This window comes from Galeopterus variegatus, unplaced genomic scaffold (genome assembly GCF_000696425.1).
Source record: "Galeopterus variegatus unplaced genomic scaffold, G_variegatus-3.0.2 Scaffold5328, whole genome shotgun sequence".
NCBI lineage: Eukaryota > Metazoa > Chordata > Mammalia > Dermoptera > Cynocephalidae > Galeopterus > Galeopterus variegatus.
In genome coordinates, this window is record NW_007731439.1 from 24,072 (window position 1) to 43,685 (window position 19,614).

At 51.1% G+C, this 19,614-nt stretch overlaps 1 protein-coding gene across 1 annotated transcript in view; it reads right to left on the reverse strand.

Moving 5' to 3' along the window:
• Positions 1–241: 241 nt before the first annotated feature.
• Positions 242–19,614, reverse strand: part of FAM222A (family with sequence similarity 222, member A) — a 66,639-nt gene continuing 47,266 nt past the window's right edge. The window contains exon 3 of the mRNA XM_008589253.1: positions 242–2,786. Within this exon, the coding sequence (XP_008587475.1) occupies positions 1,510–2,786 (1,277 nt within the window). The 3' untranslated portion in view covers positions 242–1,509. The remainder of the gene's footprint in view (positions 2,787–19,614) is intronic.

Below are 19,614 nucleotides of genomic sequence, written 5' to 3' on the forward strand. Positions count from 1 at the left end.
CCTGAGCGCTGACAGTAAACAAGGTAAATGACAGTGTTCACCTCAAAAGATCTGGAGTAATGAAGCACCAAATGCAAAGTGCCCCATGCACGGGAGCTGCTGGGTGGTTCCTGGCCTGTGTCCCTCTGGGCTCCAAGCTGGGTCAGCTGGGGAGGAGACAGCCTGTTCTACTCCTAAGGGGAGGCAGAAGGAATGAACGCAAACAAGAGCTACAGAACAATCCAACAGCTGAGACGCCATCTGTGTTTTCCTTTTTTTTTCTTTCTCTTCATTTTTAAAACAATATAGTGCAGACTGCACTTCTCACAGTAGAATATAATGGTCAATTTTAGTATATAAAAAAACATTCTCAGAGATTTGTAAATGCACTTAGTGCTTGAACAGGCCTTGGAGAGAGATACAGTACCGCTTCCGGAGCGCCAGAGGGGCCAGGACCTGGGGGACTTCGGGCCTTGGGGACTTAATAGGGGAACCCCTGCCTGCCTCCCCCACTCAATGGTGTCAGACAGGCCTTGGGACAATGGTTTGCAGGAAAGGAGTTGGATCTGGTCTCCCAATTAAAACCAGTGGATTGCTGTCTCACTGGCTCCCAGGAGACTGCTCCTCCCCCCACCCCCACCCCAAGAAGAAGGCAAGGTAAGGTCCCTCTGAATAAGGTCTAAGATTGCAGGCCCATTGTCAGCCCCTATGGCGCCTTTGTGCGAATAGGAAAATAGCGCCCCTTCCTCAAGATGCGGAAAATTGTAATAAATATACAAGTCTAGGATGCAAGTGGTGTCTCCTTGGACAAGGTGCCCTTTTGCAGTGCACAGCCTGCACAACTGTGCCCAGCAGCCCTGTGAGATGTATTGGAGGGAAGGGGGAAGGGGTGGTCCAGGGTTTGGAGAATGGGGATGGGGGTGCAATTATGTGTTAGGAAGGAATGGCTGGGTGGGGTTGTGAGCAGGGAGGAGAATCTGAGAGGAGTCCCTGGGGCTTCTGTCAGAGTGGTCTTCACTGGATTGGTTGGTGGAAAGACACTTTGGCCCAGTGACTTCCTATAGGCCCCCTTTGCTCCTTTTACAGGAGACTGGGGAGCTTGTGGGGGAAGACCCAGTTGTCTGACCCCTGGGGGCTGCTTTGACCCCTACCCTGACTCTGGAGCATCCCATTTCCTCCTGCATCCCACCCTGGCCTGAGCCCCTCTCCCCAGAGACCCAAAGAACCATTCTTGTTTTTAAGTGGTTTCTCTCTCCCTGCCTCTGCCAGCTTAGATGGAGGAAGGCATGGACATCAGCAGCTGCCCCGGGCCCTCCCCATGTCCTGGAGCAGCTGATGGGGGGAGGAGCCTTGGTGTGCAAGGTTGCCCCGCCACCTCCCATCTGGCAGTAGTGAGGCAGCAGCCAGCCTGGCTTCCCTGTGGGCATCAGTGGGCATAGGGTGGGGCTGAATGCCCCTGTGAGCCGCCCACCCTGTTCTGCGGCCTGCCTTCCCCCTCAGCGCCCTGTCCGTCTGTCTGCTGGGCAGGCCTTATCTGTAGACGGGCAGGCGGATGTGGGCATGCTGGTGGTCAAGTAGCCGGGGCACAGCCACCGTCTCGTAGCCCTTGCCCAGCATCTGCTCCTTGATGCAGGGTGGCCGGATGTCATTGATGAGATACTCCAGCGACTGCAGGCTGCTGCTCAGCACTGATGTGTTGCACACACTCTTGCTGGGCAGACCTGAGAGGGCATCTGTGGGAGGCCCAGCCAGCTCCCGGGCTGCCCCCGGCCCCAGCTCGGTGACCGCCACTGCCGCCGCCGGGTTGTAGCAGTCGCTGGTGGGGGTCACCAGCACACTGTTCCAGGGAGCAGCGAAGTACTGGCCCACGGTGAAGTTGGCAGGCAGCCCCACACCGCAGTTGAGGGGCGATCCACTGACCCGTTCATACGCCCGCCCCCCACAAGCCTCGGGGGACTTGCTGGCCACCGTGCTACTGCTGTAGGCACGCAGTGGCTGGGGTGGCGGTGGGGGAGGCTTCTGTGGCCACAGCAGGTAATCCAGGCCACTGTCTGCATACCCTGCAGGCTTGGTGGCCCCAGCCAATGTCAAGGCTGGCGTGGCTCCCTGGCCCAGCTCCGTGCCTTTTCGGCAGTCGGGCAGACCAGCAGCGGCCGAATAGGCCATGCTGGGGAAGCTGGGCATGGGGCCGTGCTTAGCTGGGCTGGGGTGGGGAACGGCCACGCCCTGGCAGGCAGTGGGTGCAGCGCCTGGGGCCTGACACTGCTGGTTGAGCTGGTAGAGGATGCTGTGGATAGAGGGTAGGTTGGAAGGTGGCAGGGGCAGGCCCCGGCCCTGCAGGGGGATGACAGAGGTGGCAGTAGCGGCTGCAGGCAGACCAGGTGGTGGGGCAGGCGCCTCGGGTGGCTTGGGGTAGGCCAAGGGTCCCAGAACGCTGGGCGCTGGGTAGGGTGCGATGCCCACCTGCACAGTGGCCGGTGACAGCTTGGTCCTCTTGCCCTCAGCGTTCTTGAGCACACTTTTGGCGGGCCCGGTGGGTGCGACCATGCTGGAGGAGGAGACTGCAGCTTTGACGATGGCCAAAAGGCCCTGGTAGCCGGTGGTGTGCTGTGGGTAGGGACTGTAGCGCTGGCCGCTGGTGTCATAGCCATTAACGGTGCGGCTGAGGTGCTTGTGCTGGGGCACACGGATGTTGGTGGGGAAGATCTTAATGGACAGCGGGCTGTTGGCTACCTTCTCAGCGTAGGCATCCAGCTCAGCCGGGCTCGGGTAGCGGGAGGAATGCATGGAGCTGGCCACTGTCTCGCCTGCAAGGATGAAAGCACAGGTGAGAGGTGACCTGGCCGGGCCCTGAGGCCACACCCTGCTGCTCCCTGCCAGGGCTCCTGGAGCTGCCGAGTGCCCCTTCCCTTATTCATTTCTCCATTCATTTTTCCTTCCTTTATTCCTTCTAAATGTTTAAGCTTTTGATCAGAGTATAATGGGCAAAAAAGAGACTGCACCCATCATAACCTTGATGGACTTTCATGAAAGGAACACTCGTGTGTAACAACACCCAGGTCAAGAGGGAGGACATGCCAGTCCTCAGAGGGTCCTCTGTGCCCTCTCCCAGCCCAACCCCAACAAAGTGAACTGCTATCCTGACTTCTAACAACACGGACCAGTTGTGCCTGGTTTTTATACGTGGTGGGATGGAATCCTACAGTGTGAACTCATTTGTGTCTGGCCTCTGTCCCTTAATACTGTGTGTGAGACTCATCCAGGTGGCTGTGTGTGGCAGTAGTTTGTTCTCATTGCTGCGTGGTATTCATCCTTCTACTGTTGATGGCATTTGGGTTGTTCGCAGCTGATACAAATAGTGCTAAGGCCTCCAGTGCATGTGTATGGTGAGTTCTGTTGGGAATATGCCCAGGAGTAGAATTGCTGGGGTGCAGGGAAGGCATCTGCTCAGTTTTAGGAGAAAATGCCCAATGGTTTGCCCAAGAGACATGCCAGGCCATGCTGCCACCTGCAGGGCACGAGTTGTGGTGGTGCCACCCCTTGGTGTTGTCTGCCTTTTGCTTTATCACTGCTCCTGTGGGCATTCATTTCTTCTCTCCCTTCCTTATCTGTAAAATGGGATGATGAACCTGCTGACCTCATGGGCTGGTTAACATGCAGCCTGGTGCCAGGGAGACAGTGCCAGTGCGAGCTGCTGCTGTTGGCTTTCACCCTGCTCAGTCAAGAGGCAGGTGAGAAGGAGGGGTTTTGCCTCCCCCACAACCCAACCCTGGCTGCCTGTCACCTGCAAGGCTAGCATGGTGGCCACTACCTTATTTGTAAGCTGTCAGCATGGGGCTGAAGGGTATGCTTTGTGCAACGCTGACTGTCCCCACTGATGATGGGCACAGCTGGCCCTGCCATGGGGGAGGTGGGTCACTGGTGGGCAGATCCCCTGCTACCATCCAAAGCCCCTCCTGCTCCTGAGACATTCGCAAGTGCAGTCTGGAACTTTCCCTGGGGCCAAGGGGGCAGGGAGAGTGGTGGCAGGGGTGGGGTGGGGGCTACATGAACCAGATGGAAAGACCCTGGGCTTTGGGAGCTGGCCAGGCTTGGGTGGAGTCCTGGTTATAGGGCTGTGTGGCCCTGGGCAAGTTGTTTGCCCAGCTGAGCCTCAGTTTTCCCACTTGTGGAATGGAGGTAATGTTCATGCCAGGAGACTGGGGAGAGAGACTTCACCACTCTCTCAATTTCCTCATCTGTAAAGTAGGGGTGATGCGGCTGTTAATGCTATTTCCTAGGATGGCTGTGAGGGTTTCATAAGTCATGTGTGGTGGACAGTATTAGCAGAAAATGGTGCTTTCGGAGTGAGTATGAATACCCTCCCCATCTGCCCAGGGCAAGTGCCTCCCAGGAGAGGAAGGGGCAAGGGACTCATGCTGCCCTTCCGACCAGGTGGGACTGGTATTGCAGCTGGGGCAGATTGCAGACCCTGCCACCTTCTCTAGGCCTCCCCACTGATTGGAAAACCACATGCCTCTCAGAGCCCATCCTCGCCGTCCTCGTGGCCTCAGGGCCAGGCTGGATGAAAAACGTGTGACGAAGAGGCAAAGGCAGTGTGGAGACAGCAGGTAGCCTACCTAGCCAGGGCTTCAGTGACAGCTTTCTGGAAGGACTAGCATCCTGGTTAAGTACTGAGACAATGGTGGAAGGGTTGAGGAGGAAGGAGAGAAACAGATTTCCAGCAGAAGAAACAGCTCGGGCAAAGGTCCAGAGGGGAGGAAGTATGTTCCAGTGGGAACTGTAAATAAATCAGGGTAAGAGCAGGAGTCACAGCTGGGGGTGGGGGTGCTACTGGTGTCTTGTGGGTAGGAGCCTGGGATGCCACTAAACATCCTACAATGCACAGAACAGCCCCCACTAAAAAGAACTGTCCATCCCCAAACAACAGCAGGGGCAGGTGGAAAAGACCTGCCCCACGGTATTGGGCAGCTGTGGAAGGTTTTATGCAGGGGTGGGGCAGGGGCAGCCCAGTGTTTTAGAAAGCTCATTCCCTTCTGTCCTGAGGCAGCCAGGAGGGCAAGAGTCAGAGGCTCTGAGCACCCCTCAGAGGCTGGGGCAGTGCCGCTCTCTCTCTCTGGCCTAACCTGGGCCGGGCAGGTGGAGCCGACCCCTGGTTGGCTGCGGGTCCCTATCCTGACCCTGCTTGGGGTTGCCCTGTTCTAAGTGGCCTAAAATAAACTTGGTGTGGAGAATGGAAATGTCACTTTGGCCAACGGGGGAATCTTTCTCTGAGATTGGGTTTAAACTACATTATACAAGCAATTTCATGGGCACTTAGCGCCACTTGGAGAGTCCCGCAAAAAAGGCACCAGCTCTTCATTTACCAGCCATAAATCAGCAGTTGCTATAATGAGCACAAAAATGTCACTTTTATGCAATTTTACAGATGAACAAAACTGGTGAAATTAACTGTGGTAACCTACTAGAGTCAGCAAAAGCGGCTGCCGGGAAAAAATTATATCTGTATGTATTTTTGTTCCTCTTAAACTCTCTTTCCAAGCAAGTTTCTGCCATTGTGGTGTGAAAACTCATTTGTCCTCACCATTATACTTTCATTTGGAGTTTATCTTGAGTATCCAATGAGCTACCAACTGTGAAAATGATTAAATCTACAAAATCTATCTAATGGATGGAATAAATTAGGTGTTTAAAACCTTAAGAAGAAGAAGAAAGAGATGCCTGTTCCCAGTCCCCATTCATTGGAAGAAGGGGCATCTTGCCCGTCTGGTCAACAGTGCTCATCGAGCACTAGGAGGACGACAATCCTGAGGAGGACCAGAGTCAGCCTGGAAGCTCGAGGGGCAGGCAGGGAGGTGCCCATCAGAGGCTCTCACTCCTGCTAGACATTGCCGCTGGCAGCCCTGAGCCCGGTCTCTCCTGGAGACAAGCTTGGTTGGGCTGCTCAGTGCTCTTCAATGTTTTGAATATGGGTACCTTCAGGGGGGACATGGGCTTCCAGGGCACCAGAGTCCCCTGTCTCAAACCTGGCCTGACTGCAGTGCCCCTGTAGCCCCTGCTTTACACCTTGTTCCTTGCAGGACTTTCTCCTGAGATCACCCCTGGGTGCCTCAGGCCCAGCCTTTTCTGCCAGAGTACAGTGGAGGTAGCTGGGGTCCCAGGTCACCTGGGCCCTGTGACCCCAGCTTGGTGAAGGCTCCAGACCTTCACCAAGACCCCAGACCACTCCCCAGCATGAGTGTTCAATGCAATTGCAGCCCCATTTTAGTAAATGTAACAATAGGAAAAGGCCTCGGGCTGAGCCCGTGGCGCACTCGGGAGAGTGCGGCGCTGGGAGCGCAGCAGCACTCCCGCCGCGGGTTCAGATCCTATATAGGGATGACCGGTATGCTCACTGGCTGAGTGTGGTGCAGCCGGTCTCAAAAAAAAAAAAAATAGGAAAAGGCCTCATATGAAGGAACCAGGTGAGCCAGCTGTCTGGGGCAGGCTATGGTGGTGGTGGAGAGGATGGGGGATTAATGTGGGGCAAGGGAGGTGGCCTGTGGTCCCACGGCCCCATTGGGGAATCCCAGGGCCCAGCTTAGACACCTTTCCATCCCCACCTGCCCTGACTCCCCCAGTTGGGCTGGGGTCCCCTGGGGGCTTCTGTCAGCACCCGGGCTCCAGCACTGCACACACTGTAGCAGACTCTGACAGCTGTGGGCTTGCCCTCCTCGCCCAGCAGACCTGGGTGTCCTGAGCTGGCTTGTTCACAGCTGTGTCCCTACCATCTATAGGACACAAAGCAGGTACTTGGGAACATTCTATTGAATGGATGACGAGGCTGTGACCAGGTGGGCCCGTCCATCCTGGGAGCCCGTCACTGCTAGTCATGACGCTTGAAGCCATGCCCCATGCACAGCTGCCTTCCAGAGCCTCCCTCCAGGTCCGCGTCCACCATGTTTCCTGAGCCGCTCCTGTGCACAGGCACCGTACCTGGCCTGGGAGATATGGCAGCCATCAAAGCAAACAGCCCTTGCCCTTATGGAGCTGGCATCCTAGGAGGGGAGACGGGCAGCAGCAAGCCCCACACGCCAGAAGGAAGCAGGTGTGGTCGTTTTAAAACATGTCCACAAATAGTGGAGTCTAATTTTGCTGCATTTGAACTGGCTCAGTGACTCTATTCTGTTGAATAAAATGCAGCGGGAGTGGCACTGTGTGACTTTCATGGCCGGGTTGTAAAAGGCAATGTGGCTCCCACCTGGAGCACTCTCCCTCTGGCTCTCTTGGGACGTCCATCCTTAGAACCTGGCCACACGTAGAGGCCACATGTGGGTGCTTCAGCTGGCAGCCAGCATCCACCACCTGATGTGTCAGCGAGCAAGTCTTCAGGAGACTGCACCAGGGACATCATGGGGCAGAGACACACCATCCCCCTGTGCCCTGTCCGTATTCTGGAGCATGATAAATGGCTGCTTGGCGCCACTGAGTTTTGGGGTAATTTGTTACACAGCCATAGTAACTGGAACAGCAGGGTCTGGAGGACTGTGAGTGACAGGACAGAGGGGCATCCATGAAGAAGGCATCTCTGATAACGTAGCTTTTGAGTACAGATTGGAAGGAGTCAAGGGGGCATCTGATGACAGAGTGGTCTCAGCAGAGGGGACATCAAGTGCAAAGGATCTGGTGTGTCTGGGGATGCAGACTCAGTGGTGGGGGGTGGTAGATGACAGATTGGAGAGGTGGGGGGCTCACAGTGCCAACCATCGGGCCCTGGGGCCACTGTGAGGACCTGGGCATTTGCTCCACTTTGGGGCTTCAGAGCTGAGGAGAGACAGAGTCTGACGTAGGTGACTTAGGAGTCTGACCCCTCAGGCTAGTGGGTGGCAGAGGGGCATCAGGATGAAGGAGACCCTAGGAGCAGCCTGGCTGTACAGAGATGCGGAGTACCCAGTAGGCCCTCAGCAGCAGTAGGACTTGCTGGGCACTGACCCGAGGGTTGGGAAGACTGGCGATGTGGGGAATGTGTTCTGTGCCACCATGTACAAAGAGGAGGTTCCAAAGCTCAGCCTGGCTTTGCTCTCTCCAGCCGCCCAGCTCCAGCCCTCTCAGGTGCTCCCCTTCCCTACCAAAGAAGGCAGAGCCATGACTTGAAGAAACAAGCCCCGAATGCCAACAGTGGCCCATTCTGGGAAGGGGGCAGGAGGTTATGGGGTGGCAGGGAAGTTTTATTCCTTCTCTGTGCTTTTCTGTGATTGCCAGTGGCCGCCCATGACAGAGTACTGACTTAGGAAGCTCCCTACCCTTCAGGGTCCTGCCCCCAGCCAGGGTCCTGCCCCCAGCCTGGGTCCTGCCCTTGATGTCTGCATCAAAGCCACCTCCACTTCCCTTGGCCTTGAGCAGCTGGCTGGCCCTCCCTGGATCCCCGCCCGCTTTCATCAGGAAGCTTCTGTTGCCGAGTAGAGCACAGAGGCTGGGGGGCAGCCTCATAGCACCTGGAGGGTGAGAGTGGGGATGGAGGTGGAAAGGTGGAGTGTGGGCTCTGACTCACAGACCTGGTTCAAATCCCAGCTCTGCCACACACTTACTGTGTGGCCTCAGATGCACCGTTCCCCTCTCTGAGCCTCAGTTTTCTCTCGTGTAAAATGGGACCATGCTGCTGCTGGCCTTGGAGGGTTTTTGTGAGGCATGTACAGGGCCGGCCTAGCTCAGCGCCTACCTTCAGTGCCAGGTTGCTGGTGGGGATGATTTCACAGAAGCCCCACCCACCACTTCCACGGTACTAGCTGCCTCTCTGTAAAATCCTCCACTGAGCCCTGGTTTGTGTGAAGTCTGAGCAGGTTAGGGTGGAATTCAAGGCTCTGGCCACCTGGTTGGGACCCCCCTCTGCCACCCTCCTTTCCCCAGGCCCCTGGATGCAAACATGGTGTCCCGGGGCCCCTCTCATATACCAACAGCACCTCTGCTGAGTATTCCGTCCAGGCCAGGCATTATTCCAAACCCTATTGCTTTGCCTTTCTGGGAGGGCCCCAGCTTTCAGAAGAGGGGCTGAGACACTCAAGGAACAAAGTGTCAGGCAGAGGTTGCAAACGCAAATCCCTTCAAAGGACAGACAGGTACGGACTGAGGTGGGGTGGAGGGAATGTCCTGCCCAGAAAGTGTTCACATTTAAAACAATGTTGAAACACTGAGCAGGGCTGGCCCGTTGGCCCAGTTGGTTAGAGCATGGTGTTGTAACATCAAGGTCAAGGGTTTGGATCCCCAGACAGACTAGATGCCAAAAAAAAAAGAAAAGAAAAGAAAAACACTGAGCAGGGCCATGTGCCTGGTGGGCAGGACGTGGCCCATGGGCCACCAATTTAAGACCCTTGGTGGCAGAGAGGATTTGTGAGCCAGGATTTGAACCCCGGTCATCTATTCCCCAGGTTCCTGCTATCAGTCACTGGGCATTGTGCATACTGTTACTCAGGCCAGTTCTCATGCTGATGCACCTTCCCTCGCTAACCAAAGTCTCACCTGTCCTTTAGAGTCCAACTTAAGTGTCTCCTCCGTGCACTGGCCACCTGGATATACTGCTCATGTGCTCTGTGTCTGTCCATCTGTCTCTCCCACCCCATGCCCCGGTGGGAAGTGCACCCTCTCTGGGTCCCAGTACCTGATCCCAAGTAGTGAATCTGGGATTGGGAGGAGTTGTCCACCAGGCAGGGACTGCGTGTTTTTGCTCCCAACCTGCTCCAGTGCCCACTGCTGTATCTGGTGCACAGTGGGAGCTTGCGTTATGTGCCAGCTGAATGCAGTAAGCGGTGTTGCTTACTCCTACCCCTTGCTGGCTCTCCTGGCCCTCCAGGTCTCAGCTGAGATGTCTCCCCAGCCAGGCAATTCCCTGATGTGCCCCCCAGGACCCCTAGGGTGTAGCTGTCTGTTGACTTGTCTCCTAGGCTACATTTGGAAGCCCTCAAGGGCAGACGCTGCTCTTTCTCACCACTCTGACATCTAAATACACACATGGAACCATCACAGTAGGTGCTCGGGAAGTATCGCATGAGCAATGGTTCCAAGGCCACAGAAGCCCCTGCCCTGAGGCCTTCGAGAGGCTGTAGGGGAAGCCTCCAGACAGAATCAGGACTCGGGTGTGCAGAAACGAAGGTGCCCGCCATGTGAACTAGGCCGCCCCTTTCCCTGCTCTGCATCTCCACCCACCGTGGCCTCCATTAAAGGCTTGTTGGGAAATTTAAATGGCTGGCTAGAAGTGCCAGGCGAGCTGTCGCTGCCATTAACTTGATATTAGGAGCCTTTTACAGGTACGTTAAATAGATGCAGTTATTAACGAGTGTATTAAGCCAATTAAAACCAGCCCTTGGAGTGGGATTTAATGTTGCTACAGGGAAACACGAGAGCAGCCCAGCTGCACCACTGCCTTCCAGAAGTGGGATGGGGGCAGGGTGCATGGAGGGGCTGGGGGCTGTACTGTAGGGAGCACAGAGCAGTGAGAAGCTTGGACTCTGGCTGGAATCAGGCCACAGGGGTTTGACACCTGGCTTTGCCACTTGCTGTGGTGACCTTGGGCAGATCACTTAACGTGAGCCTCATTTCTCATCTGTACGAGGGATGAAGGGGTGGATACATCATGGGGCTGTTGGAGTCATTGCCAATACTGTGCACCATGGTGCATGAAACGTGGTGCTTGCTCATCAAGGGGGAGGTGGGGGGTGGCACCAGCCTAGAATTCCTGGCCCCACACTCGGGATTCTCTGTGGGACCAATACTGTGCACCATGGTGCATGAAACGTGGTGCTTGCTCATCAAGGAGGAGGTGGGGGGTGGCACCAGCCTAGAATTCCTGGCCCCACACTCGGGATTCTCTGTGGGACCACAGGCATCTTCCGTGGATATGAGCAGTCCCTGCAGGTACTGCCCCACTGAACGTAGGAGGTAGGCCTGGGGCAGGCTGCATCCAGCCAGAGGCTCCTTTTCCAGCCCTCACTGCCCTGCAAGGTGCATTCTGGGGCTGGCCCCACTTAACAGATAAGCAAACTGAGGCTTGGAGAGGGCAAGTCACCTGCCCAAGGTCTGGGAGCTAGGAGTGGTGAACTCAGGTTTGGAACTGGGGTCTGCCATCTCCAAAGCGCCCTCCTGGATCACCCTGTGGCTCTAGGTTCCTACTGACTCACTGGGCAATGTCCCTGGAGAAGTGGTTCCCTCCATGGACCTCAGTGTTTTGGGAAATAGAATGGAGCTGTCACTTTCCCACAGGAGAGGGAGAACAAGAAGTGTGCCAGGCACACAGTAGGTGTTCACCAGTGTCCTTTTTTCCTCATGGTGTCACAGGCTCTGTCTACTGCCACCTCTATTCAGGCCTGGAAAGTCATCATTGGCATTATCTGTGTTGGAGCTGAGGAGCGAGGGTGTCCAGGGCTTCTCCAAGACAGAGGGGTCCCTGGGCATCAGGCCCAGCCCCATCCCACAGGGAGGAGCAGCTCCATATCTGCATTCCCCTTTGCGCGACACTCTGCCCTTGGAGGTGGCAGCCTCCTGAATGCTCAATTAACGTGACACTAATTAGCTGGTGGCACCAGCAGAATCCTTAATGAGGTTGCCCAGGAGGAGGGTGGGGAAGGCGGCTGGGCCAGAGCCGACACAGCTGTCCTCTGGCCTCTGCCAGGAAGGACGTGGAGAGGGGCAGGGGTGGCTGCTCAGCACCTTCCTGGCTGTGTCTGGGACCCCGACCTGCCCCCAGCCCACTGACAGGATGGTGGCCTGAGGGCCTTTGAGGTAAGACTGGGTATGAATCCTGGTGCCTCGGTTACCAGCTGGGGAACCTTGGGGAAGTGACCACAGCTCTCTGGCCTCTGTTTCCCTGGGCAGTAGTGGTGGTGGTGGTAAGATTAGATGAGAGAATGCATGTCAGATGGCTTGGTACACACTAGCTACTCAGAAAAACTGGCTGGCTGCCTTCTAGCTCATTCTGGCCTGGAATAGGCAGCAGAGGGTAGTGGTTATCACTGGACACTGCACAAAATATCCTGTTATTCTCTAGCTGTGTGTGCGCACACATGTGCAAGCTAACACACATGCCTTCCTCATCCCCAGGGCCCTAGCTGGGGCCCCGGAATGGCCAAAGTGTCCCTGTAGCTGGGGCTGGGGGTACTTTAATCCCTATCCAGCCTTATTTTCCTTTCACCTATACCTCAGTTTCCCTTGCCTGCTCCCTAACTGGGCTTTGCCTTTGGGAGCCCACACTTCACTCTGCCTGCACCCAGGCCCCTGGGCTTTGTCTGTGTTCCCCATCTTGCCCCAGTGTTGCTGCCCACCCCTGTCTCCATCCAGCCCCATTGCTCCCTCCTCCCAGCCACGTACTCCTCCTGTCTGTCTGCATCCACATATGTGTGGGGCTGGCTCATCCAGCCGTCCCTCCCGCCTACTGCTGGCTCCCTGCCTGTCACCATCACCGTCTTTCTGCAGCCACATCCATGGCTGTCTATTCTGGATATGGTCTATTGTAAGTGTTGCAGACACCCTCTCACAAATTGTGGCTTGTCTTGAAATTTTTTTTATGGTGTCTTTTGCTGAGCCACAGTTTTTCATTTTAATGTGGTCCAGCTTGTCTTTTCCTTTATTTGTGCTTTTCCTCTCATTTTGGAAATCCTTTCTTTTTTTTTTTTTTAAAGATGACCGGTAAGGGGATCCTAACCCTTGACTTGGTGTTGTCAGCACCACGCTCACCCAGTGAGCAAACCTGCCATCCCTATATGGGATCCGAACCCGTGGCCTTGGTGTTATCAGCACCGCACTCTCCCAAGTGAGCCACAGGCCGGCCCCTTGGAAATCCCTCTGCCTGGCATTCCTTTTTGTGTGTGGTGTGAAGTAGGGATCCAAAGTCACTTATTCCCTATGAATAACCAGTTGTCCCAGTGCTGCATAAGGATCCCAGTGTTCTGCAAGCCTTGCTTTTTCCTAGATTGAGCTCATGTGTGTGGATCTGTTTCTAGGTGCTCTGCTCCATCCTCTGGGTCCCCTCTGTCCCTGTACTTATCTCACTGTCTCAGCCTTAAGCCATGCAGTATAAGCCCCTTTCCCCACTCTTATATTTCTTTGTCAAAAGTGCTTTCGCCATTCTTGTCCCCTTGGTTCTTATCAATTCAAAATCAGCCTTTCAAGTTAGACAGATACAAATGGTCAAGATATAGGGATTGGATCGAATTTTTTCTATGTGAATCTCTGTCCATGCACATGATGTATGTCTAAATTATTTTTTTAGGTCTTTTAAAAGATATCAATGAATAAACTTGTATTTTTCTCCATAGAAGTCACTTACCTCTTTTGTCAGTTTATTTTAGGTTCCTTAATACACTGTAATAGTACCAAAACTTAGACAAGGTGGAAAAATTCCTAGAAAGACACAAACTACCAAAACTGACTTAAGAAATAGAAAATGTGAATAGGCCTATAATAAGTAAAGAGACTGAATTAACAACCAAAACACTACCCACAATGAAAAGCCTGGGCCTAGTTGGCTCCACTGGTGAATTCTACCAAGCATTTAAAGAAGAATTAATATCAATTTCCCACAAACTCTTCCAAAAAAAGAGAAGAGAAGGGAACATTTCCAAACTAATTCTGTAAGACAGTATTACCCTGATACCAAAACCAGACAAAGATACCACACAAAAAATTACAGACCTGTATCGCCATGACTATAGATGTAGAAATCAACAAAATACTACTGAATAAAATCCAACAACATATAAAGAGGATTATAAACATGACCAAATGGGACTTATCCCAGGATTGCAAGGTTGGTTCAATACCCAAAATGAATTAATGTAATATACCATATTAATAGGGTAAAGGACAACTACCACATAATCATCCCAATAGATGCAGAAAAAGTACTTGCCAAATCAACTTCCCTTCATAATAAAAACACTCAATAAACTATGAAAAACACACAGCTTAATGGTAAAAGACTGAATGCTTTCCCTCTAAAATCAGGAATAAGACAAAGATGTCTGCTCTTGCCCCTCCTATTTAACATTGTACTGAAGGTTCTAGCCAGGGAAATTAGATAAGAAAAAGAAATAAGACATTCATATTAGAAAGGAAGAAGTAAAATCATCTCTATTCACAGATGACATGATCTTGTACCCAAAAAGTTCTAAGAAATTCACTAAAAAACTATTAGAATAAACAAGTTCAGCAAGGTTGCAGGATACAAGATCAATATACAAAAATCAATTGTATTTCTTCCTTTTTTTCTTTTTAAAGATGACCGGATGACTGATAAGGGGATCTTGACCCTTGACTTGGTGTTGTCAGCACCACACTCTCCCAAGTAAGCCACGGGCCAGCCCTCAACTGTATTTCTATACAGTCACAATAAACAACCCAAAAGTGAAATTATGAAAACAATTCTATTTACAACAGCATTAAAATAATAAAATACGAATAAATTTAACAAAGGAGGAGGAAAACATCATCTGACAACTAAAACATTGTCGAAAGAAATTATTTAAATAAATGGAAAGATACCCCATGTTCATGGATTGGAAGACTTAAGATGGCAATACTCCCTAGGTTGATCTACAGATCCAATGCAAATCCTTATCAAAAACTCAGCTGGCTTCTTTGCAAAAACCGACAAGCTGATCCTAAAATTCATGAGACTCAGAATAGCCAAAACAGTCTAGAAAAAGGACAGAGTGGAGGACTCACTTTATCATTTCAAAACACTACAAAGGTACAATAATCAAGACAATGTGGTACTGGCATAAGAATAGACATACAGATCAATGGAACAGAGAACCAGAAATAAACCCTCATATTTATGGTCAATTGATTTTCCTCAAGGATACCAACACAACTCAATGGGGGAAAGATGGGTCTCTTCAACAAATTGTGTGGGACAACTAAATGTCCACATGCAAAAGAATGAAGTTGGATTCCTTCCTCATACCATACACAAAAATTAACTCAAAATGTATTACAGGGGCCGGCCCGTGGCTCACTCGGTAGAGTGCGGTGCTGATAACACCAAGGCCGCGGGTTCGGATCCTATATAGGAAAAAAAAAAAAAAAATGTATTACAGACCTAAATGGAAGAGCTAAAAGTAGGAAACTCAAAGAAAACATAGGAGTACATCTTTGTGATCTTGGGTTAAGCAAAGTCTTCATAGATAAAACACCAAAACCACAAGCAACAAAAGACATTCTTACATTATCAAAATTAAAAACCTTTGTATTTCAAAGGATACCATGAAGAAAGTGAAGAAGACAACCCCGGAATGAGAGAAAATAATTGCAAATCACGTATCTGATATGGAACTTGTATCTAGAATACATAAATAATTTTAACAACTTAATAAAAAAGACAAATAACTGAATTAAAAAATGGGCAAAAGAGCTGAATAGACATTTCTTTTAAAGAAGATATATAAAAGCCAATAAGCACATAAAAAATGTTCAACATCCTTAGTCATCAGGGAAATGCAAATCAAAACTGCAATGAGATACCACTTCACACCCACCAGGACAGCTATGATTAAAAAGACATAACAAGTGTTAGTGAAGATCTGGAGAAATTGGAACCCTCATACACTACTATGGGGCATGTAAAATGGTGCAGCCACTTTAGAAAACAGCTTGGCACTTGCTCTAAAAGTTAAACATAGAGTTACCATGTGACCCAGCAATTCCACTCTTGGGCAAGAGAAATGAAAACATGTCTACGCAAAAATTTGCACATGAATGTTCACAGCAGCACTATTCATAAGAGCCAAAAAAGTTGTTAAAACCCAAATGTCCATCAACTGATAAATGGATAAATAAGATACATTCATATGGTGGAATATTATTCGGCAATAAGGAATGAAGTACTGATACACGCCGCAACATGGATGAACTTTGAAAATATTAAGTGAAAGAAGTTAGTCATAAAAGGTCATGTATTTCATGAGTCCATTTGTATGAGATGCCCAAAAGAGACAACTGTATACATACACAAAGTAGTTTAGTGGTTGCTTGAGGTTGAGGGGGTTGGGGAGAAATGGGAAGTGACTACTAATGGGTTTGGGGTTTCCTTCTGTAGTGATGAAAATGTTCTTGAATTTGATAGTAGTGATGGTTGCATGAGTTTGTGAAGCTAAAAACTACTGAATTAAACTTCAAATCAGTGAATTGTATGTGAATTATATCTCAATAAAATTGTGAGAAAAAATTATAGTATCTTTGTAAAATGCATTTTCCAACTCTTCGTTGGTATAAAGTAGGAGCCAGCAAACTACTGCATGTGGGCCAAATCCATCCTGCTGCCTGCTTTTGTAAATAAAGTTTTATTGGAACACAGCCACGTCCACTTATTTAACATGTCAATGGCTGTTTTTGTGCTAGAACAAGAGCATTCATAAGTTATAATGGTGGGCTGGCCGTGGCTCACTCGGGAGAGTGCGGTGCTGATAACACCAAGGCCCCGGGTTCAGATCCCACATAGGGATGGCCGGTTCGCTCACTGGCTGAGCGTGGTGCTGACACCACCAAGTCAAGGGTTAAGATCCCCTTACCGGTCATCTTTAAAAAAAAAAAATAATAAGTTATAATGGAGACTGTATGGCCTGCAAGGCTGAAAATATCTGCTTTTTACAGAAAAAGTTTGCCAACCTCTATTGTAGAGGAATACAATTGCATTTGTATGTGGGTACTTCAAAAAGTTCATGGAAAGATTCGTACTATCTTTTAATTCTATTTTTCCCCAAACTTTTTGAAGTACCCTCATATGTTGATCGTATATCCACAATTTGCTGAAGTCTTATTCTCTTGGGTTTTCTACGCAGACAGTTTTACTCCTTTCTAATCTTTTTTTTTTTTTTTCTGACCGGTAAGGGGATCACAACCCTCAGCACAGTGTGGTCTGCACCACACTCAGCCAGTGAGCGCACCGGCCATCCCTATATAGGATCCGAACCTGCAGCCTCGGCGCTATCAGCACCGCACTCTCCCAAGTGAGCCACGGGCCGGCCCCCTTTCTAATCTTTATACCTTTTACTTTTCCTGCCTTACTGGGATGGCCAGGACCTCCGTGCAGTGTGGACAAGCAGTGATTTGGATCTTTGTCTTCCTCTGATGTTATCAACCATCAGGTTTGTTTGTAGTGGACTGTAGTTAGATACTCTGCGATAAAGTTGCCTGCCTTCCTTCCTAGTTGGCTCAGAACTTATTTTTATTTGATTAATCATAAACGGGTTGAATCTGTCTGGCCCTCTTGGCCCTTCATCTCTGTGCCTCTGTCCGCTCCTGGGCTTGGTTCCCATGGCAGGGGCGGCACCAGACCAACCGTCCATCCCTCAGGCTGCATTCAGCTACATAATTGAATCTGCTGCACGGCCCAAGATTTGTTTTTAATTTTATTGGAATTTTAAATTGCTTTGTTTCTTCCGTATTTTATTAGTGTCGGCGGAAGAAGCAGCATGTGCAGGAATGCTCACAGGGCTGTGGTTCACTTGGGCAGTGTGCACCTGTAGGGCAGGGGTGGGGCGAGTGTGAGAGTTGGGGATGAGCTTCCTGGGTTCCAGGGGCTCATCAGATGAGAGATATGGGTCTTGTCCCCTTGTGAGTATGGGGGATGGGGGCAGGTAAGTGAGTCAGCCACCAGGCCCTGAGGGGTTCTTATCCCCATGTCACAGCTGAGGACACTGAGGCACAGTCACTCACTTGCCTAGGACCACACACACCCCTCATTCAGGGCACAGCCAGGATTTGACCCCTAGACCCATCTCAGTCCCAGAGCCTGTGCCCTAGGGATTCTTGGGCAGGAGGGCAGGGTGGATAAGCCACCCTCACCTCCAGAGGGTGGCCTGAGGCACAAGGAGGCCACATCACTTACCCGAGGTCCAGCAGAGGAGGATGGTAGCTCAGGTCTGCCTTCTGGGGTAGCTGCCTCACTCCACCTTCCTTGGCCCCCTTGGACATGGATGAGGCCCAGGCCCTGAATACCCACCCACTGGCCCCCACGGGGCCTCTCTGGGGTTTCTGCACAGCCTGTATTTTTAGCAGTATGTGACTCAAAGTTTGTATGTTAACACCATGATGAGAAAGTCAAATAATTATTAGTGGTACTGAGCAGCTGAAATATACAAGCTTCAGTCCTAGGGGTGGGCTTGTCCTGTCTGGAACCTTGGGACTCTGGCCAGCTAGGAGTGGTTTAAGACCTTAGGCCTGAGGTAGGTGAGGGGAAATGGTCATTCCTTCTCCCCCAGATCTTTTTTACTTTCTTTGTTCCAGGTCACTTTCTCTAATCACCTGGAATAGGCCATAGCAGCCCCCTGCCTGGCCCCCTGGACATGCAGCTGGCTGTACCCTTGGCTCCTCTGCTGGCCTGACCTTGGATCCCAGAGAGGTGAACTGTAGCCATTTCTGCTTTGCTGTCCACGTTCTGGGCATGTGTGGCAGCCAGTTCTCATTAACAGTCCTATGTAGTCATGCTACTCTGATCTCCATTTTACAGGAAAAGGAGGATGGGGGTCTCAGACTGGGCTACCTCTTACCCCCTGAGCTTCTGACATTATCATCATAGATGTCAGAGCTGGATGGCTTCTTAGGTCCATGTCATCTGACCTCTTGCTTTACAGATGGCAGATCATAGGGACTTGTCCAAGGTCACATTGCTTGTGGCCTTGCTGAGACCTTTCTCCCTTGGTGGGAAATGCAGTGCAGCCCAAGGTCTGGTCACAAAGCTCAGGGACAGCCCTTCCTGTCTTAGTTCTGCCTGGGGCTAACAGGGACAAGAGGAGAGGCCTAGACCCTGATACCAAGAGGAAAGGGCAGGAGCCTACTCAGCCAAGTGTCGAGGCACTGACCAGCAGCAGGGCGCCCAATTCAATTTCCTTATCTCCCTTCCTGCCTCCCTCTTTCCTGTGCTCTTCAATTACAGGCAGAGTCAGTGTCTTTTCCAATAAGTGCAGAGATGTCAAAGGATCTGAGTGGGCAGGGGAAGCAGAACATCCTTGGTGGCCCTCTATAGTCTCTAGTTCCAGCCTTGGAACAGGAAGGAAGGACCAGCCCAGGTTATTGGGCCCAGCCCCTGCCTCCAGCCAGCTGGCAGCAAAGGACAAGGTAGGGAACCCTGATGGCTGGACAGTAGCCTTCGAAGGTTAAAATGCACAGACGCTTTGAGCCAGCTAGTTCATCCTGAAAATTTTTTTTTGCAAAGAAATACACATACCAAGATGTTCATTACAGCACTGTTTAGCGAGAGACTGGAAACAACTTAAATGTCCATCAGCAAAGGGATGGTTAAATATGTTATCTTTTTTTTATCCTTGCAATGGAATACAATGCAGCTGCTAAACTTCTAAACAAACAGAAAAGGTGGGTAGGCTGCCAAGAGTAGCAGAGATCAGGTGAGGCTGACAGAAGAAGCAGAAGAAACAGACACTCTGCCATAACTGCAGAGTTCAGAAAGAGCCAGCAGCAGCGTACACTTCCCAAAACTGAGGGGCACATGCCGGGCACAAAATCCAAACCCCTTACTTGCAGCAGTGAAAGTAAGGTTGTATCAGCTGGAGACAGGAGCTTTCCATAGACCCAGATGGTTAAGAAGAGCAAGATGGGGCTGCACAATTAAATAAAAATGAATAAATAAAATTTAAAAAATTTAAAAGGTGG